Source organism: Hippoglossus stenolepis, chromosome 3 (assembly GCF_022539355.2).
Source record: "Hippoglossus stenolepis isolate QCI-W04-F060 chromosome 3, HSTE1.2, whole genome shotgun sequence".
NCBI lineage: Eukaryota > Metazoa > Chordata > Actinopteri > Pleuronectiformes > Pleuronectidae > Hippoglossus > Hippoglossus stenolepis.
Genome location: NC_061485.1, coordinates 17,484,104 through 17,510,049, shown reverse-complemented (window position 1 = coordinate 17,510,049; position 25,946 = coordinate 17,484,104). Strand labels below are relative to the sequence as shown.

Here is a 25,946-nt window from a genome sequence, read left to right as displayed (position 1 = left end):
GTGACCAATTAGCAAATGTGGCCCAGGAATCATAAAGCAAATGTGGGCATTTTTTGGCAAACATGCAGTGCTCTGGGTAAGGAGTAACCTTGTAAACCTAGAGTGAACCACGTGTTAAACGCTGAATATGGCCCAAATAACACAAAACAAACATTTGGCCCCTTTGGTTGAAATGCAATAATCAGGCAATCTGGCAAACAGGAGCGTACTGCCTAAGTACCATCATTCCACGCGGTATTTGGGCTGAATGTGGGCCAAAACTATTTTGCTATGTGATATTAAGAAAACTCTTAAACACTATTTATTAGGTTAAAAGTTTATTTTGAGAACTAACCATAGCTCCATTATTCCCAGGATTAAAGAACAATAGTTTCAGTTTGAGAATAAAACTTTGATTTGATTTTACTGGAGACAATCCCAGATGAGATTGGGCAAGAGACGGGTTCCGCCCTGAACAGATCGCTAGGGTAACTCAGGGCCAAAATAATAACAATAATGTGGAGACACAAACATTGACACCCCTACAGGCAATTGTCTAGATGAGATACAAGAGTAAATTTTAACATATTTTTGATTTTATCATTAAGTTCCATTTCCTCTATGTCTCTAGCTTGGAGTGAGATTTTAAAAAATCAGACAATATAGAACACAAAGGTTTGAAAACAACACAGTCTTTATTACAAAACATGAAATGTACTTTCAGGTTGTATTTCAACCAACTGTGTAACTTAAAAGTTAAAAGTTATACCAGGTTTTTGAATGTCTGATCCGTCAGTGCAGCTTCAACTGAAAACAGATCAAATCTAGATCACGACGGGCCCTCAGGAAAAAGTGGAATAAATTATGAGTAGCCGCGGCCATTGTTGTGGGCATCGCACAATCATGTTCACCATCAAATTCTCTGTTGTAGTTCATGTTGAATCCAAATCAAACAAAACCAAACAAAAGCAGTTAAAAGACTTAGTGTCACATTGGTCAAGGTGGTAAAAGGGGTTAATAGCTTTAAGAATCAAAGCTTTTTCTTTTCTATTTTTCCTGTTTTAAAAGTTTTAAAAGAAAAATGTCAACATTCTCCCATTGCTCAAACCTCAGAAATATTGTTTTCTAATTGTCCTCTTTGAGCTCAGGGAGACTAGTTAACGGCAGTGTTTATGTGGAAGATTAGGATTTTTTCTTTTTATCAAATCCCAATCATCACTCTCATCTCCTCCTTTACCATCAAACCACATTGGTCTGTATATACAGTTTATATCCCAGCCTCATACAGTGGTCACTCTCATGACCACCTCATGGTTGGCACGGCGCAGGCTGTTGGGTCTTAACTGGCTGAGGATGTGCAAAATGGTGTAGCCACAGTGGTGGTGGAGAATAGTCCTGACATGGCGATTCGTCCTCCGTCTGCTGTCTGTGACGGTGTGAGCAGAGTTCCTCTCGACGCGACCCGCGCCTTTACTGCCAGAGCTGAACAGGTCACCTAAGTCCTTCGCTTTCTCATAGTTCAGCACTTTCCACTGCTGGTTCACCGCCTGCCAGCGCTTAAAGATTCGGTAAACAGACGACCCTTCATGGATTATAAGGCCTGGGCATAAAGGACAAAGGGTGGGGGGTGAGCGTGCAGGTTCAGGGGCAAGAAACAGGGTTGCATATAGACAAACACTTGTTTGTTCATTGAGTATCAGGCAGTATTAACATGTACGGAAGGTGCAGGGGTGATAAGGACTATAAGGGCTCACAAATAAAAAGATTAAATATATAGATTTGTTCGAAATAGATGATAATCTCTTCACAGGAATAAACACAAGCCAGAGACAGAATGCAATACACATGTTCATACAAAACAAATGTCATGTGTTTCATTAGTGTCCATGCACTATGAATAAGAAAACATGCATATGTGTCTAAGCCAAAGTGGTAACGTTTAAGTGTACAGGATCTAAATCTCCTTCTAATCTCATAGGAAGTTTCCTGCCCCATTTAAACCTAAATAACGGCTGCTGAGGAGGTTTTGTTTTAATCTATGTTTGTTTGTGTGTTAGCAGGAAAACTACTGGACGGATTACCAGGACACTTGGTGAAAGGATGTGGTGTGGGTCAGGAAAGAATCCATAAAATTTGAGTGCGGATACAGATCAGGGGGTGGATCCAGGAATTTGTTTTTCACTATGTGTGACATTGAGAGATAGGACATTTTGCAACATTTGCGTTGATTTCTCACAGAATTATTTAAGGTTCTTGATGAAAACAATCATGTTTAGGGTTTTGATCTTCATGAGTGTGTGTATTTTGGTCCAAATAAAAGTGAATCTAGTGAATTTAAATGTGGTTTTGTCAGGGAACTGTTGGACCTTGGCGGAGGTATGAGCTCTACTGAGTGTCATTCTAGTTTACTTATTCATTTATTAATCATAATACATGTTTACATGTACACTCACTTGCTGTGGACTGAATGAAATACTCTCCAGTTGCAGTTAATTTGAATTAATTGCCTGGGTGTATAAACTCTGTGCCTGTGCTCTTTACAATAACAACCAAATTATATATTACTTACCTGTAGGCATGTAGGGCATTTAATGCGTTACAGAGTTACCACCATATTTGTGAAGGGTGTTCATATTTCAATCACCGGGGAAATAACATAACGTGGCAGCGACAGTATCAGCAGTACAGTGCAATTTGTCTTACCTATACAAACAATGTCCATGAAGCCGTACATGCCGTAGCATATCTGAAAGAGCAGGTCCTGCCGCTGCCACTTGGCCGAGGGGCTGAGAGAGGACCACACCAACCAGGAGATACTCGCGATGAGGAACAAGGAGCCCAGGATGATGGCTGCGATCTGCACCTTCTCGATGACAGTCAGAGAGATGGACTGCCACTGGAAACGGACACAGAACAATGGACCGAGGCCAAGCATCGTACATGAAAATTAAAAAAATTCTTATTGACTATATGAGACAATAGATCTGTTTCTCTCTGACTAGATCTTTGCACTGTTTTGCATACATGTAACCTTCCTCTGATATCCCTTTGCTTCCTAGTAAACATGTTTCCTTCAGGAGTTTCACATGCAATGACAGTGTTTGGGTTCAAGATCAAACTTTTCAATAATTATTGTCAGAGATATCATTATTTCTTTTAAGTCTAAATACAGACTTTTGCACAAGAGTGAAGTTTGTTGTTTTAACTCTTTATGATCAGAGAATGACAAACACTTGATACAAAACAAAGCAGTTTTGTGTTAGGCATCATATCGATATGAATATATATAGATCCTTGGTTATATTGCTATTTATGAAAATTATATCGCTATAATTATTGATATTGTTTCATTTCCAGGGCTATAACACATCTAAAAGAACTTGCAACAAATAGTTCATTCGTCAAACAGCAACAAATAGATCTCAGATCAGAGTGGAACTAAGGCTCAAGCATTGAAGTGCATGAAAGGCTGTGCATGAAGCATAATATTTAACTGAATGAATGTATAGTGCATCGAAAACAAGTGATGCTATCTCACTGTTGTGTTTTCATTCATGTTTCATTAGCAAAGACAGTGACTGTGGCTCATCTATTCGGGACCTAATCCATTTACTGTATAAGGCTGATGGTTCACACCCTGGCTCCCACATGTCAACACATTAAATTTCATTGCTATAGATGTATAGTAAAAACTGATTTTCGAAACTCCCTCCGGCAGTTTGGTGTCACTATTGGTTTGGAAGTCATTCATCACGTGAAACGGCTGCTTACATCTTGTGTGAGAGTAAATTCTTTATTGCCTCGATCCATTCCGAGCAGATCACTACACCTCTCAAGTGATGTAACTACAAGGCTATGTCTTTCAATAAGACAATAAACGTCTCATTGAGCCTCTGCTTATCAGAGATTTTACAATGGTAATAAAAAACTCTCAGAGTTTGTTCATGAAAATCTAATAATCAGTCAGCACACACACATCCTCAGTGATTTCTTCCATTTATTAGCTTTTGGAAAGAGGTAGATCAAGTGTTTTATTCTCCATAAAACTACACTAAGCTGTAGGAAAGGTGCTGTACAAATAAAGCTGGATTGATTGATTAATTGATATCTAGATGACGGGATCTGACTTGTGTTTTTGCTGTAAAATGCAGACATCCTCCAGCAGGAAGCAGAGCAACTGAGGGAGCAAGTGTTTCATGTGATAATGTCTCTGTTCCAACATCATCTGTCTGTGAGTCATCTGTCCATGTGCCGCACACTCTGGTGGAATCACATGCCAACTCTTTGAGACGACTGCAGTGTCTCATTCTTGGCACCTTCCATTAACTCGTCACTACTTTCTTCTCCCCCATGTAATAGCTCCTTTATCTGCAGACAGATAACATTTAAATGTGCTTTCTGCAGACAATGAGTGCAAGATCAGTTCAGAAAATGAAGCTGGGGTGGTGGAAGTGTAAACACCGCTCAGCCTCTGCTGTTTGCCATCACAGTCACCTTATGATCAATGACCCTGATGTGATGATGGTGTTCTGCCAGTCAGCCACTGAAATCTGGCAACATAATGTATGTGCAGGGCGTTCAGCCATGTAACCTGTCAGTCTAATGTCAAGGACTTTATCCGTTAGCTACTTTTAGCGTGAAGGCCTATACCTCTCGTAGGCAGCTTCAGACAATGATGCAGCTCTTCTGTCCATCTTGTGGCCTGGACTAAATGGATGTGAGCCTATAGTTAATGTGCCCAAATATCCAGAACCTTTTTTTGGAAAACTTGCAGTGCTCTAGACAAGGTGTAATCTGGATGTGAACCTAAAGTGACCCATGTGGTTGATGGTGAATCATAGTGGTGAATATGGCCCAAATAGCTCAAAACTCATTCAGGGCCTCCTTTGGCACCTTTGGCACCTTTGGTTGACATGCGGTACTTCTATGGCTTACGTGTGGCCCAGATCTGGGAAACAGGTGCAGACCGCCCTTGTTCCATCGTTCTGAGTGGGATGTGGGCCAAATCTGGGCCAAATCTGGGCCAAAAGAATTTTGCTATGTGTGCTGGTTGATGGTTCTCCTCAGAGAGCAGCTCAGGTAAATACACACACGCTGAGTGACTTCATACCTGCAGTGGGTTTTTGGTGCTGATGGCCAGGACCTGGTACTTGGAGTAGCACAGCTCACAGCTCCAGGAGCCTCTCTCACTGATCCATCGAATAAGGCAGGACTGGTGGGTACAACGCACTGAGCCATTACAGCGACATGGGCTCAACAGCTCCCCCTGCAGGACACAAACAGCAGCTGCATGAGACACACAGGCTACACATCCAGTCTGTTGCTACTGAATCTGCCTGTGATGAGATTTGATTTATCATGAATCAGAACTAGGAAACCCCCCCCGACACTGTTGCTGTCAGATTTTATCTACTGGAGATATTTATTGTTTGATGGGAATAAGGGTTTGGGTATTGGGTGTTGTTTGTGTCATGAAGCTGGCAAGGGATTCAAAAAGACATGTTGGAGCAAGTACAGACAGATACAATCAATGTGAAACTATGCTGTATGTATCCAAATGGAATAATGAGTGTTGGTTAATGACTGTAATACACGGGCAGTTGTCTTTGTTTTTCCTCGTTTTTGTTGTTAAACCCTCACATTTTGGGTATAGATGAGCAAGAGACTAGTATATTTGTTTGCAATCCTGTCTCCAGAATTGAGTTGAGAAACAGTGAAATTAATGTGACATTAAATAAATAATAATAAAATAAATATTACAAATGATTACAAACTGCAAATGATGATAGTTGGGTATGTCACAAAATGTAACTAGAATGGCACTCAGTAGAGCACATACCTCCGCCAAGGCCCAACAGTCCCCGAATGAAATCACATTTAAATGAGGAAATCAGTGAGGAAAAAAATAACCTCCTATTTTTCAACGTTAAAGAAAGCTAAATAAAATTCCTGGATTCGCTTGCTGATTGAGATTTAATAGGTTATTTCCTGACCCCTTCCACCAAGTTTCATGTCCATCTGTTCAGTAGTTCTGCATAATCCGTCTGTAAAACAGAACTCTGAACAAAGATAACCGAGGTGGTGACATTCATTTCCAACTTTTTTATTAACCTCAGATTTCTGAGATTGTGCAGATTTTATTAGTTTTATAAGGTTTATTGGAATTTGTCAATTGTGTCACAGAATTAACTCTGTTTCTCTTTCTCTTTCTAATTTGGTGGTGTCCTGCTTGGTGCAGAGATATGGGAACTTATGACTCTTTCACTTTCTCTGCCATTCATCACTGCATCACTCACTTCCTGCGCAGCTAACCTCACAGTGTTTATATCAGTGGTGTACACAGACGTAGGATTCTGTGTCTCATATTGTTAACATATCTATATCCCCATCTTCTGTTTGGCCTCATCACTCCAACACTTGCAAACCTCCCTGTCTTGTTCTTACCCGGCTTCACTTTCATTCTGTCTTTCGTTGAACATCGTTTGTCTTTCCCGAGAAGTTACTTTACAAAAGCTGCCATGGTGGTCAATCCAGGTCTATCACGTTGTTGTTGATGTGCTGCTGATTAATCTCACACTACTGGCTGATTATAGTCGCCACGTTAACACATCTGTTACTTTCATTTTGAAGTGTAGTAATGATGAACCCTGTAAACTTAATGAACTTATCCACACGACTGAGGCTCACAGGTCACGCAATTGTGAAGCTTCTAGAGGATTGCTCTAATGTGGTGGTGGCCCAGTGCTGTGGGGCCAACCAGGCCCTTACAATAGTCCATTTAAATGCCATGACATGTCTGAACATATCTGCCAGTCATCCCAGTTAAATTCCATCATGGCAGCAATAAAGATAAAGAGGCTTTTTTTTTCGTGATGGGAAATTGTCAGAACATGACAATGAATTCATCCTGCTCAGTCACCAGATCTCAGTCCAGGTGAACATTTTTGGGAGCAACGATCATCGGCTCCAAACTTACAGGCAGAAAATACTGGAGGCAACACGGGATGCAAGGCACCTCATCATTGTGACAAGCATCACGTGAAATGAATGTATAGATTTGTGCTGACTTGAAAAGAACATTTTAATATAGATGTGTTCAGTGGGCATCACCTAAATGCATCAAACAATGTCTTTATGTAAAAAGATTTATTCAAAAGATGAATCCAAATTTGAAACAATGAGAGTATAAGGTAAACTGTGATATGTGTGACTATGTGAGCGCCTTCATCTGGAAACACTTTTCCTCACATGTCACTTTTCTGCAGCCTCAAAAGAAATCACAGGACATCTGGTGCAGGTTTTTGTTGTCAGTACAACGCTTCCCGAGGCTTCTCGGACTGACAACGCCCCTGTACGTCTCAATTTATTTTCTGTCTGACTCTAGGTGATGTGCTCGTTCTTTAATCAGACGGGTATCTGGAGGGGAAATAAACCCCAAAAAAACTTTCTGAGACCTCGAGCGAAGTCTGTCTCTTCAAGGTTGGCTTCATCCGGCAGATTTGACGCACTCAGACCTCCATGCCTTTAATGACGTAAACAATTCCAACAAATAACCGTCCAATCTGCTCTCCTTCAGCTGTATTTGTGGCCTAAAGGTTTGATCCCTGCTACCCAAGTTATTTATCCCTATGGGAATAAAAAAGCAACTGCTAAAAATGGTCTTTTAAGTCGAGGAATCTTTCTGTAAAACCTTTCTTCGTCTTTTTTTGAATGGCTTAATTTTGTGCATCACACCCTGAATAGGAATTCACTTGTTCACATAATAAACACACACTGCTCCTCCTGCTTCTCTCCACCCTTTACATCATAACTCATGCCCCTTGTCTGCCCACATGCTATTTTCAGATCCCCGGTGATAGATTAATACCTTTTTTAGTCACATTCATTCTGAATTTTTAATTTGTGTCGGATCAGCCTCCACGCTGCACTTACAGATCTGAGACTGTTTGCTATTGATGTATCGTGACTCATTGTGAGTTTTCAACAACCAAATTTGTTTGCACAGCTAAATAGCCTGAAGGGATTCACACGCTGGATTCACACGATGAAGATGGGTTCGGTTGTGATGAGAACTGTTCGACCCGCACTGTGAAAACAGTTGTAAAATGTCTCTTGAGGCTCTGGAGGAGCTTTTTTTTCAAGTGTGAGAGAAAATCGTCAGATGATGTCACAGTGGTGTCATCTGGGTTATGTCAGCTAATTTCAAAGAACAGAAAGATGCTGCATGACACACACACCAGGTAGGGAGACGCTCACAAAATGGTGACATTGAGTTGCGTTATACTGCAAATGTATGATCCAGTGTTTTTTGATAACTTCACCAAATGGTCATCTCATCTTCTGCTGCTTCAGATTTTAATGATTCCTTTTCATTCATAAGTTTCCCAGGTGTCTGACTAAATTAATGGAATATACTTTTAATGCTGAAACACACAAAAAGCTGCTTTTAGATATAATTACATTTTTTTCCCATAAATGGATAAAAAAGACACTTGTTTGTCGACTTGAATAATACTTCAATTGGTAATACACAAATTATTTTAATTTTTTTATTGAATTCATCAATTAGTCAATATAACTAAGTTAAGGTACGTCAATTGACAAAATTTAAGTTGAACAAATGTTGTTTTTTTCTGTTTCTCCAACAATTTTCTTATTTCATCGCAAACACTTCCATCTAAATGTCCTGTGCCTTCCTCCGTGTGTTGCATGTTATTTGTTTTAAGACCTTTATAAAGTTATTTTTGATTCTGAGGTACTCCTGTGGACCCTGTATAAAGATGTGAACTTGTCTGTGTGACCTGCTTTGCTCTTCCTTTATCTTCACACCACGTGTTCTATAGCCTTTTGTTCTGCCGAGGTGCCCATGAGCAAAAACCAACACCTTGAAGGGTTTCAGGGGGACACAGGGCACCTTACACACCTCAACATTTCCCAACTGAGACCCTGATCCCAGTGTTAAAGCTACAATCACATCTCAATGACTGAACTTTACCTTATCTGGCCCCTGGAAGCAGATCCGGCACTGCGGTGAGTTCGTCTCGCTCTCTGAGGGACTTGGCAGGGAGGCAGCATCCAGGCCTCCTCCTTCTCCTCCTTCTCCTCCTTCTCCTCCTCCCTGGGGCTTGTCTCCTTCTTCTTTATCCTCCAACGCCAGGCTGCAGGGCCGGGGGTCAGAGCCATAATATTCCTCCTCGTCGTCCCGGTGGGAGCAGCTGAGCGGTGGCCAGCCACAGTCTCCTATAGGCAGCCCCCTCATCCTGGTGTGCGGCTGTGGGTCTGTGCCTGTGTCGGTCCTGATGCTGCTGCTGCTGCTGCTGCTGCTGCTGGATCCAGAGCGCATCAGTAGCAACACTTTGAGTTCATTGAAAAACAGCCGGATCCGATACTTGAACATTCTTCAGCAGCAGCTTTGACTACACAGGACAACAACAACAGCAGCCTGCAGCTTCACAGCTCCCTCGTGCACCATCATCACTGTTACTATTATTATTATTATTATTATTATTATTGGTGCTGCTTTAATTGTTATTATTGCATTTTAACCATCCGCAGCTCACATCCTATTGAACAAAAACACAGATCTCGGTCAAAAAAGCGTGCGAAAGACATGATAGGCTGGATCAGCCCACAGCTCTTTGCATATCCTGTTGTTATAGCAAGTGCACTGAAATCCAGCCAATGGGGACGAGCCATTTTTCATGGCCAGACGCGGTTTCTCCCCAGATTCAATGGAGGCTGAGAGCAGCATCGTTAGTCAGAGGAGTCCAGCAGCATCCTCTCATGCCTGCTTATCTTCAGTCCGGTGGCTTGTCATAAATACCGAGGTGGAAACATGTCCTCTTGGCGATTTAAATAAGCAGGAGCTGTCCAGGGTGCACGTGCACCTTGATGTTTGCTGTCTCGTCTTCCTCTTCTTCAGTCGGAGAAGGTGGGGGTATTAAATCCTATTAACACGTGACTCAAATCCGATTTCCATTTGGGTTGCTAATTTCCCTACCGAGGAGATGGACCCGCATGGAGGTGACAGGCGAGCATCCTTTGTTGTCTCGCGGTGGCATCACTTCACCACTGTCTCCTCTTGTCTCCTCTTCTTCGCCGGAGCCTCTTTTTTTTTTTGTTTTTACCCCCCGGCTACATCCAGCAAGATTCCACCCCCACCCCACTCCTCCTCCTCCTCACCTCAGGCAGTCACAAAGTTACAATCCGGCGATGTGAAAAAATACAAAAAGCAATCTGATGAACAAAGAGAGAGAGAGCGAGAGAGAGAGAGAGAGAGAGAGAGAGAGAGAGAGAGAGAGAGAGAGAGAGAGAGAGAGAGAGAGAGAGAGAGAGAGAGGGAGGGAGAGAGCCTAGTCAAGTTCTCTGCTTTCCATCCATCTCTGCATGCGCCACAAATCAGGAGGAGCGAGAGAGAGGAGCTGGATGCCAGATATGGATTACTGCAAACTGCAAAAGATAAAAACAACAAAGAGCCGACAGCAGCAGCAGGAGACTGCAACTGTCCCTTCCGGAGGCTGTCAAAGACAAGCGCTCATCCTCATCCTCATCATCCTCATCATTCTCATCATCATCATCATCATCATCATCATCATCATCATCATCATCATCATCATCATCATCATCATCATCATCATCATCGAATCCTTCAAGAATCAGGACCTAGATGTTAAAACTTGGTTTCAGAGGCTACAGGGGCAAGGGAATAAATCAACCGTTTTATTTGCATAGTCGATATTCACTTATCATCAATCATCTGCCTGTAACCCTCAACAAGAATAAGGAAAAAACACCAACACACAAATTCACAGGGGGAAAAAGCACCTAAACTTCAGAGAGAGCCACATGTGACGGATCCCTCTCCCAGGGCGGAGGCAGAAGTGCAAAGGATGCCACATGTAGCAGAGCATGCCAGCAAAATAACAGTATTTACAACATTAATGAGAAAAGATAAATGGAGAGGTGTATCAATGTTTAAAGTAGTAATCCATAAGAAAAGGTGTGACAGAGGTGAAAGGAGCTGTAATGACAATTGTAATGTTAGTGTTATTGCTTATTATGGTAGTATATGTGAGCAGGCATATTATGAAAATATAGTTGTAATCACGATCAGCTTTTATCCATGAGCCACAGAACGTGTTATTCCAATTAGGACCTAAATCTGTATAAACTGTCACATCATGGGGACTGGTCTTCCTTATGGGGACACAAATAACCTGTCCATAATGTAAATCATTACATTTTAAGGTGAAGATATGTTTGAAGTTAGGTCTCTGTGTTGATGGTATTGTTGTTAATGTAAGGCACCTTGAATCCACCTCTGTGTTTGAAACATGACTTATAAATAAGACTGCCTCACCTCTAAATTATAGAGGATTAAAGGTAATGATGTGCTGCTGCAGACTTTGGCTCCTTCTCTTCTCAGAGAGCAGAAGCAACAGAAGGCGACAACCCAAACAGTATGCAAGCCGGAGGAAGATAATAATAATAACAATACAAATACTACTTCTACTACTACTACTACCACGACTACTACTACTAATAATAATAATTTAAACATAATTTAAATTATTATAAATACAATTGCACATCTTCTTACAATTACACTATATTGTACTCCAATTGACTTATTTGTATATACTGCTAATAAATGCTATATAAGGAAACTGCCACTGAAATAAACTGGATTGTGGAGATTGACGACAACAGGGATCAGAAAACACTCAGCACTATTTTTCGAAAGTGGACTGAAAAGTTTTTTAATGTACAAGTGCCTGTAAATAAAATATTTTACTAGGTCCCACCATCTCACATCATTTTATTATCATATTTTTTTATAAAGTACATGTACGTTCTTGATGTCTTTGACCTCTTTTGTTTCAGAGGCTTCCTGGTTGTAATAGATGTCTTCTCATGTTGTGTCTCACAGAGGATTAAAGTGAATGTGACCCAGCAGCTTTGAGTTCTTCTTCATACACGATGTGCTGCCACAGACTCTGGCTCCTCCTCCTCCTCTCAGAGTTGCTAGAAGCAACAGGAAGCGACAAAAAGAGTGCGGGCAGGAGGAAGAGCAAAGAAACACACACACAGTGGAGGCCCTGGAATCGTTTCGCTGGACCGAGGCGTCTCCACTCCAGACCCCGCGAACTCCTCCGTCTGAACCCGACCTGCCTCCCTCCGGACCGGGGCTGTGGGAGCTGGGACGATACGTGGCACGTTAGAGAGCATGTCCTCCTCCCGGAGCTGAAGGAGTCGAGCTGCCCCTCGGAGCAAACAGACGAGGTAAGTCCAACATCTGCTTCCAGTCATGTGTGTGTGTGTGAGGCACAGCGGGGGGTTTATATCATGTGGACGTGCGTGTACATGGGGGGGGGAGAGGAGCGGTGATCCGTCTCCTCCGCTCCCTCCGCCACGTCAGTGAACATGTGGGTGAAGGAGGAGAAGTCTGTGGCCTGTAGCTGCTGCACTTTGTCTCCACTTTAATTCACAAAGGAGCGCTATGGAGGAGCACCACGTGTCGGGACCAGAGGAGCTTCCTCTGCCCCGCTGCTCGCCGCCCACCGGCGCCCAGTGTCCGGCTGGGACTCGATCAAGCTCCTACATGGATGAAGGATAGTGGGAGTGATGTCTGATAATCAATACTGACAGGCTGCTGATCGATAGCTGCCCCCACAGGTTAATGGCCCCAGTGGCACTAACTTCCAGCTGTTTAAAAAAAAAAGAAAAAAAAACTCATCTGTCCCTGATGTGAGACTGCAGGAGAGGAACTGTGGAGATGTTTTCAGAGTGACAAGTCATGCACACAAGCCTGAGCACTTCCTGTAGAGGGGAGGAAGCATGATGACCACAACAAGCCTGATCATTCACAGACAAGGACTTTGTACAGGATGTTTCTGTGATTCACTGGAAAAGCTTCAAGTCAAATGTAATGTTTTGCTCTTTTGGGAAATGAGTCACATTGTAGGGATTAGAGGTGTTGACTCAATGCAGATCAATCATTTATTGTTTATTTCTTAACTGTTGGTCAACATTGTAAAAAAAAAAAGTAAATGCATCAAAACAAAATGCATCTCAATACATCAATATAAACGATACAGTAGAATGCAACTTTATTAAAACCCCAAGGCTATTTGGTTTAGTGCAAGTAAAAGAAGACAAAAACACGTAACAGACACGTAACAGACACGTAACAGACACGTAACAGACATGCACTAACAGACATGCACTAACAGACATCCACAAGAACAATAAACCACATTAAAAGAGCTGTTTGGTTGTGTTGAGCTAAAAGTTTTCTTTAAAAATACTAATTGTCATAATGAATAAGTAAATTGATTAATGTAATTGTCTACATGCCATCTCTCTCTCTCTCTCTCTCTCTCTCTCTCTCTCTCTCTCTCTCCCCTCAAGTATTTCTGTATTTGTCAAACTTTGTGGCTCTATTGTGGCTCTGCTGCCTCCCACAGCCGTTGCCACACAACCTGCAGAGGAATGTTGCACTCTCACAATGAGTTGATGGTAAACTCCCCAAATCAGCTGTGACTGCACTCTTATGGAACAGTCAACATATGAAAAGGATTTGTAGTATAGGATGACTAGAGCTCGCCCTCGAGTGCTGCACTGTGATATCATCACAGCTTATAAATAACATTAAATATGAGGACACAGCACATATATTTAATTGTTTTTGGGATAATATCATCATTCAAATGTGGGAAAACTATTCTTAGTCAAAATATTTGAATTTTGTTAATTTTGTTCTATATAAATACTTTATAATTCTGAATTGAAAGAAGTCTACTCTTGTGTTTCTGTATTAATGACATACAAACAACAAGTTAACGTCTTAATTATGATTTAATGAGAAAATAGACGCGTCTGATATCAATACAATAAACTTTATTCATATCCCACTTTTCAAAACACAGGTACAAAGTGCTTCAATAAGCAAGACAACAAATCAATAAACAGAGGTTAAATGAATAAATAAACAGCCCAGATGAAATCAAGAAAAAGCTTTCTGATTATTCAGGTAGTTCAATCATCGTAAATAAATCAAATTAAAACAATACTTTCAGTCAAAAAAACCACGCTAATTATTTCATATTTTATTAAATACGCGCCACAGTTTTATAAAAGCAGGTTGCTTAGCATGTTGTCTGTGTGTAATTTAAAACTGTAAAATCATTTAATAAATGCTTTTCTTCATATTTAAAATATTAGTTAATCAATTTAGATTCCTGCCACAAGAGAAAAACAAAATCGCTCAACCTTTTTCTTCCTTATGTTGAATATATATGCAGTGACATGCAGGAGTAAAGTTATAGTTTAATGGTGACCTCGAGATGTATTTCAGGATCTGGATGAAACACGGTCACAAGTACTGAGAAGCTGTGATGATTTAATTAAAAACAGATCTCTATGAAAGAAAAAGGAATTGTAGATGTTTAATAAAGTCCCTTTAATCCCTTAAATGCAAAGTCTGCTCAGAAAAACAAGGTGGTCCACACAATGTTGCATTAAAAATGTTTCTTGGGTTTTTCTCATATTTTGCAGGAGGGAAAGGTTAATTCACAGCTGAGTTCCCACATGAATTTTGTTGGCAGGAACAAGAATGCTGACAGATTCTTGTCTGCAGAACCTCTTACTCAACTCTTTGCATAAGAGGAAGACATGTGGTGTTCAACATGAAAAATGCAGCATAACTTCATTCTATTACCTACAGTTAATATTGACAGTTGACACCTTCAAAAACTGTTGTGTAGCAGCATTGTTCAACCCTTTGACTATAACACGTTGAAGCCTTGTTTCTGTTGTCATCATGTTCACTTCACCAGTTTGTGATCCAGTATTGATGCAGCACAGAAACACTGCACTTAATAACTTGAGAGTTTTGAAGGATTTATATATGATTCACCAAATCATGTGAACCTTAAAAATCAGACCAGAAAGGCCAATTTACTGCTACATTTAACAGTGACTCTGTCTATTTTATTTGAATAAGCATAATACTGAAACGTTTTCTATTTGCAGTTTAGTTTTTCTTGATATTTGAAAATGTTTCCTACCACGGTCAGAGTTAAAGCTGCATGTACACCCGTCAGCCACAGCATTAAATTGATTATCTTGCTACAATGTCATTTGGGCAGCAGGTGAACTGCTTATTGAAGTTGACGTATAAAATTGGACAAGCGTGAGGATCTGAGTAACTCTGACAAAGACAAGACAGCGATGCCTACATGTCTGGATCAGAGAGTCTCCAAAATGGCTGGTCCTGTTGGGGTCTTCCTGGTTTGCAGTGTTCTGTACCTATCCAAAGTGACCCAAAGAAGGACAATTTTATTTAATTTTACAGTTTTTCAGTTGTGTTTTCAGAAGGTTTACAGTTTCACAATATGCACTCATATAAAATAAATTGCATCAAGTGAATAAAGATTTTATTCATATTCCCCACTCCTAATATCTGAAGTAATATTTTTATGCCTCCATGCCGGGGACAGCCGGTGGCCGGAGGCATTCTGTTATCGGGTTGTCCGTCCAATTCTTGTGACCACGATATCTCAAGAATGCCATGAGGGACTATCTTCAAATTTGGTCCAAACGTTCAGTTGGTGCCTAAGGCGCAGAGATGCATGTTGAGAGCAAAAGCCGGCCGGTGTGGCCTTATCCTACTGGAGAGATTCTGTAAACCGCTGACAACCATATTGCTGGCTACCATAGAAATCTATTAGAACACAGTGCATCACAGCTTTCTCCATGCGAGACTGTGTAGCTGCAGAGAGATCAGTGTCCACCACTAAAAGCACCTAGTATCATCATGTGAGCATCAGAACATGACCACGGAGCAATGAAAGAAGTCGGCTTGGTCGGAAGAATCATGTTGTATCCTATATCATGCAGACTGTTGTGTTTTTGGAAGATGATTCCAGAATGTACTATTGAGAAGAAGTCAAACTGGTACTTGTTAAAGTAACATCCACATGGTTGCATCACGTAAACACTGCTACTAAGGATAATCTCTGATTGTTGTGCCTCCATTTAGTAGAATAAAGCGACTTGCTGCTCTGTACAAATTCTTCAGGAATGGTTTGAGGAACACAACAAAGAAGGGTGTTGACTTGGCCTCTAAATTATCCAGATGTCAGTCCATTCCAGCATCTGGATGGGAAAACAAGTCTGATCCATGGAGACCCCTCTCAACTCAGAGGACACCTACAGGGGTTTCTGCTTGGATGAGTCAGAGCTATTAGACAGTTTGTTTTTCATGCTGTGGCTGATCAGTGTAAAACTAACTAGTATTGTCTTTAGTGAGTAATAAACCCATTATTTTATTGATTGTGTCCTTAATCGTTTAGTTTGTGAAATGTCAAAACGTGGTGGAATATGCAAACAACAATTTACCAGAGCCCAAGGTGACAGATATAGATATTTAGAGTTGACAGTTCAAATCCCAAAGATTAGGTAGTTAGGGGAAAAAATTGAGGATTCAAAACCTCACATGTAAGAGGCTGCAAACAGCCAATTCTGGTATTTTTGTTTGTATCTCATCAGATAATTTAAAAGGAGGCAAATGGATAAAACATTTTCCGATACCTAATCAGTAAATCAGATGTCTCATCTCTGGTCTCCATACATCAGTTAGCTGAGTCCAAATGATCATAGATGAAGATACTTACATTAACCTAAATTTAAGATATTCTAAAACTGACAGAAAGCTGGACACTAACAACCTCGGATGATTCTATCTTGATGATGTAAATTGAGGTAAGCAGGGTGAGACAGGGAGGGAGCAGGCTGAGCTCGCTGCCCCTGCAGCAAACTGCTCTGACAGATTAGACCGGCTGGGACTTAAACAAAAGGGAGGAAGGAGATGGATGAAGCCTGGCAGGTGACCGAGGGAACAGAAAGCTATTTGGGTTGAGTGGTTGAAGGTGTTTCCTGTGCTGGCAGAGCGCTGGCCAACAAATCCCATGTCAAGTATATTTGCTTTAAAATGGCGTCTCATTCAGTGAGTCATTTGACCTGTTGGAGGAGGTCGGTACTTCATCCTGCAGCTCATGAGTTATAAAACAGATTGTGAATACAGAAGAGCATTCATTAATTCCATTTCGGATATGATTTAAAATATGTCACATATTTCAACCCCCTGAGTACCTGGAGAGCTCTGATGAGGCTTCAGTCTAGCACAGGCCACTACGACCAGCAATAAAACCCCAGCACTTATCTGCAGTGATAGCTGACTGCTGCTGCCAGGATGAAATTGAAATACACAGACTTTTTTCCCCTTTATATTATATTAAAGCTGCGTCAATAAATACTTTATATTTGTCATGGGACAAATGACTACATGTATTTTGAAATGGGACAAACTGTGGAGAGAATGATCACCCGGCTCTGGAGTTCCCCCTCTGCATGTGGAGCTTTTCTTTCTTTCAGCGTCATTGTTTTTGTTTTTCGGGCCCACAACTTTTCTGTTACCTTTCCTCACCAGCGCCATTTTCAGACGCAGTCGCCGGCTCAGATAAACCCCCTGTAAACTCCCAGCCCAGCACCAAAAGGCAGATGAATTTACAGACTAATTAAAAAGCTTTTTAAAGAGTTGACAGATTTCCCATGTAGATATTTTATTCTGCCATTATTTTACACTAATATAAATTTCATTCTGTGATCGATTTTATTATATTACCCACCATGATCAGGCGAAACGGTATCTTGTTGCCTGAGGCATTGTGTTCTCGGGTTGTCTCTCTGTCTCATTCTTGTTATCTCATGATCGCTTTGAGGAAATTTCTCCAAATTTGGTGAACATGTTCAATTAGAGTCACAGATGAACTGATAAGATTTTGGTTATCAAAGGTCAAGGTCATAGTGATCTCACAAACCCATTTTTTGTACTTTGTGAACACTCCATCTTAGGAATGCCTTGAGAGAATGCTTTCAGATTTGGCACAAATTAAGTGATTAGATTTCAGTGGTTAAAGGTCATGGTGGCCCCACAAAAGATGTTTTTGTTCTCTTGAAGATGATATCTCAAGTCTGCCTTTAGGTACTTTCTTCAAAATTTGGACTCAAAGTTTGAGTTTAATAATCAACTGATCAGATTTCATTGGTAAAAGGTCAAGGTCATTGTGACCTCACATTATTGTAAATACAATAACTCAAGTAACACCTGGAGGGACTGATTTTTGCATGGGTTGGCGGAGGCATACTGCTACACGGCAGTAATTCTAGTTGTAATTGCAAATGTACATTTAGCACATTGCAAGAATGGCCTTGTCAGCTCCTTGGCACATCTAGCAGGTTGTTTAGCTGTAAAACATCTCTCTGTTTATCCTGCCTCCCCTGTATAAACCAGCACTCGAACCAACACTTGTAACCACTGGTTGACAATAGCTTTCCAGATTAAATTTGTCTTTCTTTGTGGAGATAGTGATTTACTGCTTGTTACGTTAGAAGCTGCTGTTTCCTCACTCCTCTCCTCACACTGATGCATCCTGCAGCCGATGTCTCACTGGAGAACTTCAGCACAGACAGTGTTGTCCAAGTAACAGCCTGAGGCATTTCCAAAAGTCTGAATACATGTCAGTGAATAAATCAAAAGGCAGTGCTGCTGCATGACAAATATTATTATTATTGGGGTCGCATCCGAACCCACGGCTGCTGCAGGAGGACGGAAAATTTGAAATGTGCAGTCCTCGTGAGGTCTAAAAGGGAAAGCATCCCCTGTCAACACCATCAGAGGCAGCCTGACTTAAAATAGGTTTTCTACTCATTAAAGTATGTAAAAGCACAAGAATGGTTAAGGAGCATCCATTTAGTTTGGATGTGGAGTATTTGGAGAGGAAATAACAGTGAATTCAGCTTCTGTGGCGTGCGTGTTACTCTCAGCCCGAGGACTGCTCCGTCTTTATTGCAGAGGATCCAACAGTTTCTCTCACAGCTTGAGAGTTCACTGAGAGTTCATCGTAATACCTGCTCACAGAAATGAACAGAAAACCCTCAAACGGTCATAAAAGGGAGCCGTTTATCTCAGATCTATGAGCTTTGGGGCTAATTCCATGATGTTTGATGTGTCTTGCCTTTTACACGTCATTTTCTTTTCATTTCATTCTTATAAATGGAGCAAATGTATCTTCTGCAATACTCTGTTGTGATTTCACAGTTGACTTTTGTTGCAACTAGACTTGCTATATTTGTAGAGTTGAGTCAAGCGACCTTTTGATCGACATTTGGGATGAGCTTAAAGAAGCGAGGTAGTGGGTGTGTGTTTGTGTTACATTGTATCATATAGTGATGTGTGTGATGTAAGGATGTGATGTCCCAGTTCATTCCCAGTGGAATGGCTTCAAGCTGCCCACTGGGGTAATTGAATTCAGATAATACAACAATGCATTGTGCTAATTCAATTAGTTGTTTTTATTACAAGCATTTATAGTTTGTGAATCTGCTGTTTGTGTGTGTGTGTCCCTCTCTCAGTCTCTTTGAACTTGGCAATGGCCAACGCCACCAGTGTCCAGTATGAGCCAGTGGCAGAGATCGGAGGAGGCGCTTACGGGACTGTTTATAAGGCCAGAGACACGGAGAGCGGGCAGTTCGTCGCTCTGAAGAGCGTGCGCGTCCAGACGGACCAGAATGGCCTGCCCATCTCCACAGTCAGAGAGGTGGCTCTGTTGAGACGGCTGGAGCAGTTTGACCACCCAAATGTAGTGAGGTAAGGGTTTTTATTCAGCCTTTGTTTTCTACAGTCCACTGTGGACGACTCTCTCACACAAGTCTCTGTTTTTGTTGTGCGTGCCAGGCTCATGGACGTATGTGCCACCAAGAGATCGGACCAGGAGACTAAAGTCACCCTGGTATTTGAGCATGTGGACCAAGACCTCAAGACATACCTCGAGAGAGCTCCAGCTCCCGGATTAGCTACCGACCGCATTAAAGTGAGGAACAATGTCTAAACCAAACTGTGTAATTTGTCAAGTTAGTCACAAGGCAGAAAAAATATGGAAAGTATGTAGTTTATTATTTAGGTGTAAAAAAAGCTTTTTTTCGAGGCTAAATCTGTTGAAATACGTGGTTTCATTTTAAAATATGTCTGTGTGTGTTTTTATTCAGGACCTGATGAGGCAGTTGGTGTGTGGTCTTGCATTCCTTCACTCTAACCGCGTGATGCACAGGGACCTGAAACCAGAGAATATCCTGGTGACCAGCGGGGGCCAGGTGAAGCTGGCCGACTTCGGACTGGCCCGGATCTACAGCTGCCACATGGCTCTCACTCCTGTGGTGAGGTCACACCGGGACCATGTCGTTTTTCTGTATTTTCTGTATGTCATTTTATGTGTGCCATTTTTCCAAAGTATACAGTTAGAATTCTTTATTGTTCAAATTTAACCACCAGGTTTCAAATTGAAATTAATCAATCCTTAGCCAGTAACAATTTGAAAACCAATCTAAAGTTTCTTTGCTTAAATTGTTCTTAAATTGTTCATTGACGATTAATCCAATGTCCTCACAGGTGCCTTTTGGCAACGTCCATGTTAGCTTGTTATTCATCTTTTTATTAAAATGTCCTGCTAACATGGCAAGAATGTGATGATTTTTCAGTAGTTGAATGTCAAATCTTGGGTTCAGCTTCTTTGAATTCATATTTAAGAATCACTTTTAACAAAAGAGTCTGTGGCCATGTTAGCAGCTCTTAGGAGCTCTATGTTCACAGTGACTCTGCTTACATGTTGATGTTTAGCAGGTAGCTAATTGTTACCAGGAGCACGTTCATTTTCAAAACGTTCTTGCTCTGTTGTCCCTGGGTTGAACGACATGGTGCCCAATCAGCAGTGGCGTGTATGTAATCCTCGCCATTTTAAAAAGGCCAAGATTAAACCCATGTCATCTCCATCTGACATTTTCTTCCACAAGAACGCCAAGAATGACCTTCTCAGCTGCCACACTTGCAACGTATCTCTACCGGCTGTTCATGCACCACCATTTAGTTTTAAATAACCATTTTGCTACGTTTTGTCTGAGCTGAATGCAGCCCTGGTTCACAGTCGAAGCTAAAACGACAAGCTTGCTTATATCTTTATTTAATTTAATTCATACTGTATTAAAATAAATACAAAATTGGCCACTTTGAAAGTAAAACGTCTAAAAATGTAGGTTTTTGGAAATTGCTTAAGTTAATATACAGATATTTTCATCACTAACCAGCCAAAACCGTCAAATACCAGTATATTTCTTTCATTCATCCTCAGTGTTTGTGTCTGTCAGGTGGTGACACTGTGGTATCGGCCTCCTGAGGTTCTGCTACAGTCCAGTTATGCCACACCTGTAGATATCTGGAGCACCGGCTGCATCTTCGCTGAGATGTTCCGACGCAAGTGAGTCATCAGGATGACGTTCAGATGAGGAACACAGACACAATATGGTTAAAATCTTATGATTAGATTATAATCTCTGTCTTTGTTTCTACTTGCGTCAGTGTTTCAATCATGGTCTAAAAATAATCATTAGATAACACGAGCAGAAGTTTGTGCTGTTTGGTCAAAAGAGAAAAGAGGCTTTGGGCATAAGAGCGGTGCATTACAGTTTGGTGGTGATCCGAGTCAATACATTGAAAAGAAGCAGATTTCATTTCCTCTAGGTAGCGGTTTCACTTTGTTTTATCACATAGAATTCCATTTACTCTAAACGAGTTTGATTAAACTCCTGCTTTTTCTCTATACTGCCCATAAATCATAGGTAAGGAACGTAGGGCAAGTAAATTATGGTTTGTACAGCCTCTTATTTGTTGCTCAGCTTATGTAATTAAAACACTTAAGCTAAGGTTAGTTTAAGGTTAAAGAAAGTTTGGGAAAATATCAAAGTCTTGTCTCATCTTGCACTAGATTATAATGTTCAGTTTAAAACCTCTAGGCTTGTCTCTCATTATAAGATACACTAGTGACAGATTTGAACTCTTACACAGAACTGCTGAGTTTACCAGCGGCTCTGGACGTTCAGATTGTACCTGTATAAGTATTGCATTAGGACATTGGGAACTCTTACTCTGATGGGCCCATGAAGCTGAAATACAGCATTTAAAAAATGTTTAGAGGTTAATGGCTTCTATGGGACATAACAGTTTTTCCCAAACTTATAATTTAGCTGCTTCTGTGGAGGCTCAGGTCTCAATGTTATATATAAAATATAATATATAAATATAGTGAATTCAGTGACAACACATCAGTATTTTGTGACTGGGCTGCCACAGTGACGCATTTCAATATCTTCCATATCAGCTTAGTGATACGCACACTAGCTCCATCTGCTGTTAGAAAGTACACATTGCATGGTGATGTTGCTCAGTGTCGGTGAAGATATTAAACCTCAAAATAATTGCTTTATGTGTTTAGACCGTTGTTCTGTGGAGAGTCCGAAGTGGACCAACTTGGAAAGATATTTGAGTGAGTAACAATCACTTCCCATCACATTTGCTCGGTGATGAGTTGCATTGGTAGATGATTCACACTGCAGCTGGTTCACTGACAATAATCCTTGGTTTCAGAGTGATCGGCTTGCCATCAGAGGACGAGTGGCCGACTGACGTGACGCTCTTGAGAAAACACTTCCCCTCGCTCGTGCCGCGCCCCATTACTGAATTTGTTTCAGAGATAGACGAGCAGGGGACACAACTCTTGCTGGTAAGATTTGGTTTGGGTCGTGATACCTGCCTGGTAATTGATTTACTCTGAGTTATAATAAGGGCAGTAATAGATACGTAACCTCAGTTTGCTCAGTCTGATTATATTCAGCAGAAGCCACAAGAATCTCCCTGGTGCAATATTGAAAATTGTGACTCCTTTTAATTATCAGCTGGTTAAACTGAGAGACGACTGTACAGCAGTTTATTTAAAGAAAGTAATTATTTATGCATCGTTCACATAGTGCTCATAAAAATTGAATTATACCTAAAATCATAGCTTTTCTTTTGGATTCGTATTTGGTTTATCATTTTGTCAAAAAAAAACAAGTACACGAAGTGCTACTTTTCTGATAAAATAGACATATATTTTTTGCCTGTCCATGTAATGTCATGTAGAAAATACAGGTCTACATTCAAATAAATTCTTTTATATCAGTTCATTATTATGATTGAACATTGCTTTCTCTTTCAACATTTTTCAACCAGTAACAGCCTGGAGTTTCTGCTGGTTGCCTGGCAACTGGTACAGAGGATGAGTCTGCCAAAGTGCCATATTTTAACTTTTTATTTTTTCACGGGTAAAACAAACAAGTTGTAACATGAATTAATGCGCTTTAAAGGGGCTCATTAGCATCTTTTTTTATTATCTCTGGATAGAGCGAGTTTTACTGTTTGCTCTGTTTCCAGGCTTTATGCTAAGCTAAGCTAACCAGCTTCTTCAGCTTCATCTAACGCTTGTCAAAAGAGTGAATAACAGTATTTCTCAAAATGTCAAACTATTAATTTGAGATGTGAAATTTGACAATGACACCTTGCAATCGTTTCCTCCACAGAACATGCTGACCTTTGACCCCTTGAAACGAATATCTGCCCTGAAAGCTCAAGAACATCCATATTTCTACGACGTGGAGAAACTGACTCAGACAAAGAGATGAAGTGATTCAGTGAAACGCGCAGCGAGATGCAACAGTGTCTAAGTTTAGACCTGGTCCTAAACGTAAAGGATTTCAATTTCACTCACAGCGTCACCTTTCAACATGTCTAGGTTATGCTTTGGAATCGTATTTTGTCAAATCTGCATCAAAATGCCTAAGAAATGGGAACTTAAAAAAACAGAAGAGGAGTGAACTTAATGATCACTGGCTTTCCAACATGTATATGTCACAGTTAATGATGTTAACATGTCACGTCTTCAAGGACAGTACCAGTGTTTTAGATGTTTGATTTCCGTATCAGTCTCATCAGCGGGGACTCGTGAACCGAAACGTCTGTCGTCTCTTCTCAAATGTTGCTCTTGTTACTTTTGTACAGTAGTTAGACGGAAGGAAGCAGATGTGTCTCCTTTTCTGGATACAGGCTGACCACAGTCTGACAGAAGAGCCACCTCAGGGGGTTTGAACAGGCATGCAGTCGTTTGTGTGAATTTACTGTGTTTCTGGCAGAAATGAATCTGTATAAAAACGTATGACACATACCTGTATTTAAATCAATGCACAATGGTCTGAGGTATCAGAACGAAAAACGCACATGAAAGACATATTACAAAAAAACTGGTATTGCTCTTATATACTCTGATAAGGTAAAAGAAACTGTTTCTTTTATTGGACGACTGAACGGTTGGATCTCGTTTTATGTTCAACATTTTTTTCGTCGCTATAAACCATCTGAAATCAACCAGCACTGTAGCTACACACAGTTTTAATCACATTCAGACTTGATTTGTGTATCATTATTATTTTGCAGGTGGAAGTCCATATAACATGAATAAATGTGATTCTATGAAAACTGAAATGGACTGGAATATTTTGTGAAGTCAATATATTGGATACTACCAACAATTCAAAGAGACTCAGCCGCCTCACCAGACAGTTTCTGTCATCCAACATCGACTAAATCAAAATAAAGTACATGAACGTGGCTGCCAACATCTGCCAGAAATGGGTTATTTTTTGGTTCTTGCAGGTAAATTGTTATTGTGTTTATCAAAATATATGAAATGAAGTTAAGACACTCAGAAGAGATGGATGTCATTAAAAAAAGAATCAATGCAGCGGGAGCTGAGATATTCTGATTGTCGGTCCCCAATTTCCTCTATGTCAAGCACCAAAAGCAGTGGATCCCACTCCTCCCATAATGCACCTTGATTGTGTCTGTTTGTTAGACTCGTTGTGCCTGGTTTCTCAACAGGTCTCTCAAACACAACACTGTTGGAAATGTGTAGTTATGAGGCGACCATACATGGACAACGAGCACGCGAGCAGAAATGTCATTTGTGCATAATTCCAGGCTACCTGCATTTTTCTCCACATTTCTTGTCGCCACTGTAGCTATCGAATAGAATAGAACTTAATATAATAGTCTTTATTGTCATTGTAGTAATAAAAAACAAATGTTGAGCAGTACCCTCCATGATGGTTCTAAAATCATTTTGATTGTTAAAATCAGTGGAATTTCCCTTTAAATTATTATAATTTTTCACTAGGAAAATAACTGTACTACTACAAAATGCAACAGTCGTCAATACATAGAAATATCCTATTAGAGTGCACACGCTCGGTCGTCAGCAAACATTCATGCTCAGCATGATGGAGCTACGCAGTAAATTAAAGGAATAGTGCAACATTTTTGGAAATATAGTGTTTTTGTGGATGAGGAGATTGCATGAGCACACAGACTGGAAACAGGGGAAACGGCTCCACTTCAGTTTGTATATTCAATAAATATGTTACCAAGCTTTTATTTAAGGACTTTCGAAGTCAGACTGTTTCCTCTTTGCTGAACTGAGCCAACCAGCTGCACAAACCAGCAACTATATTTACTGTACAGACACAAGAGTTAGTTCTCATCTCAATCTCCACATCGAACTCTGCTTGAAAGCAAACAAGTATATTTCCCAAAATGTGGAACTGTTCCTTTACACTGCTAAATTATCCTCCCCGCTACACGTCAGGTTAAAACTCCAACACCTTTGCCTGTTTCGCCTTATTGTTTATTCCATGATAATCAATTTGTCACAGTGGCTCTATTTCATCACACATTTCCACATGTTGCTACAAAATGTAGATCAAAGTGAAAGCACAGTGTAAATAGACTCGCAGTATTCACTTAAAATTCATGGTACGTCATGTGAAATATTTATGTGCACACACACTTTGTCCATATTCAATTCATTTATGAAGCATTAAGTTAAAGTGATTAACAATATATTTTAATGTAATTTTATACATTTTGACAGGTTTATGATGAGGATACAAGCACCGAGGGGAGAGCCGCTTCTCCCTGAAGAGAGCTG

General features: G+C 40.6%; 2 protein-coding genes across 2 annotated transcripts; one reads left to right on the top strand and one right to left on the bottom strand.

Moving 5' to 3' along the window:
- Positions 1-655: 655 nt before the first annotated feature.
- LOC118104893 (E3 ubiquitin-protein ligase MARCHF9) lies at positions 656-10,509 on the bottom strand. Its single transcript, XM_035152177.2, has 4 exons — positions 8,975-10,509; positions 5,090-5,245; positions 2,683-2,875; positions 656-1,579 (listed from the first exon to the last, which is right to left on the bottom strand). The coding sequence occupies exons 1-4, from the start codon at positions 9,374-9,376 to the stop codon at positions 1,260-1,262; spliced, it is 1,071 nt and encodes a 356-aa protein (XP_035008068.1). The 5' UTR covers positions 9,377-10,509; the 3' UTR covers positions 656-1,259.
- A 1,480-nt stretch (positions 10,510-11,989) lies between these two features.
- Positions 11,990-24,445, top strand: cdk4 (cyclin-dependent kinase 4). The gene is made up of 8 exons (XM_035152178.1): positions 11,990-12,261; positions 19,456-19,690; positions 19,778-19,913; positions 20,089-20,256; positions 21,241-21,350; positions 22,365-22,415; positions 22,517-22,652; positions 23,488-24,445. The coding sequence occupies exons 2-8, from the start codon at positions 19,473-19,475 to the stop codon at positions 23,587-23,589; spliced, it is 921 nt and encodes a 306-aa protein (XP_035008069.1). The 5' UTR covers positions 11,990-12,261; positions 19,456-19,472; the 3' UTR covers positions 23,590-24,445.
- Positions 24,446-25,946: the final 1,501 nt, after the last annotated feature.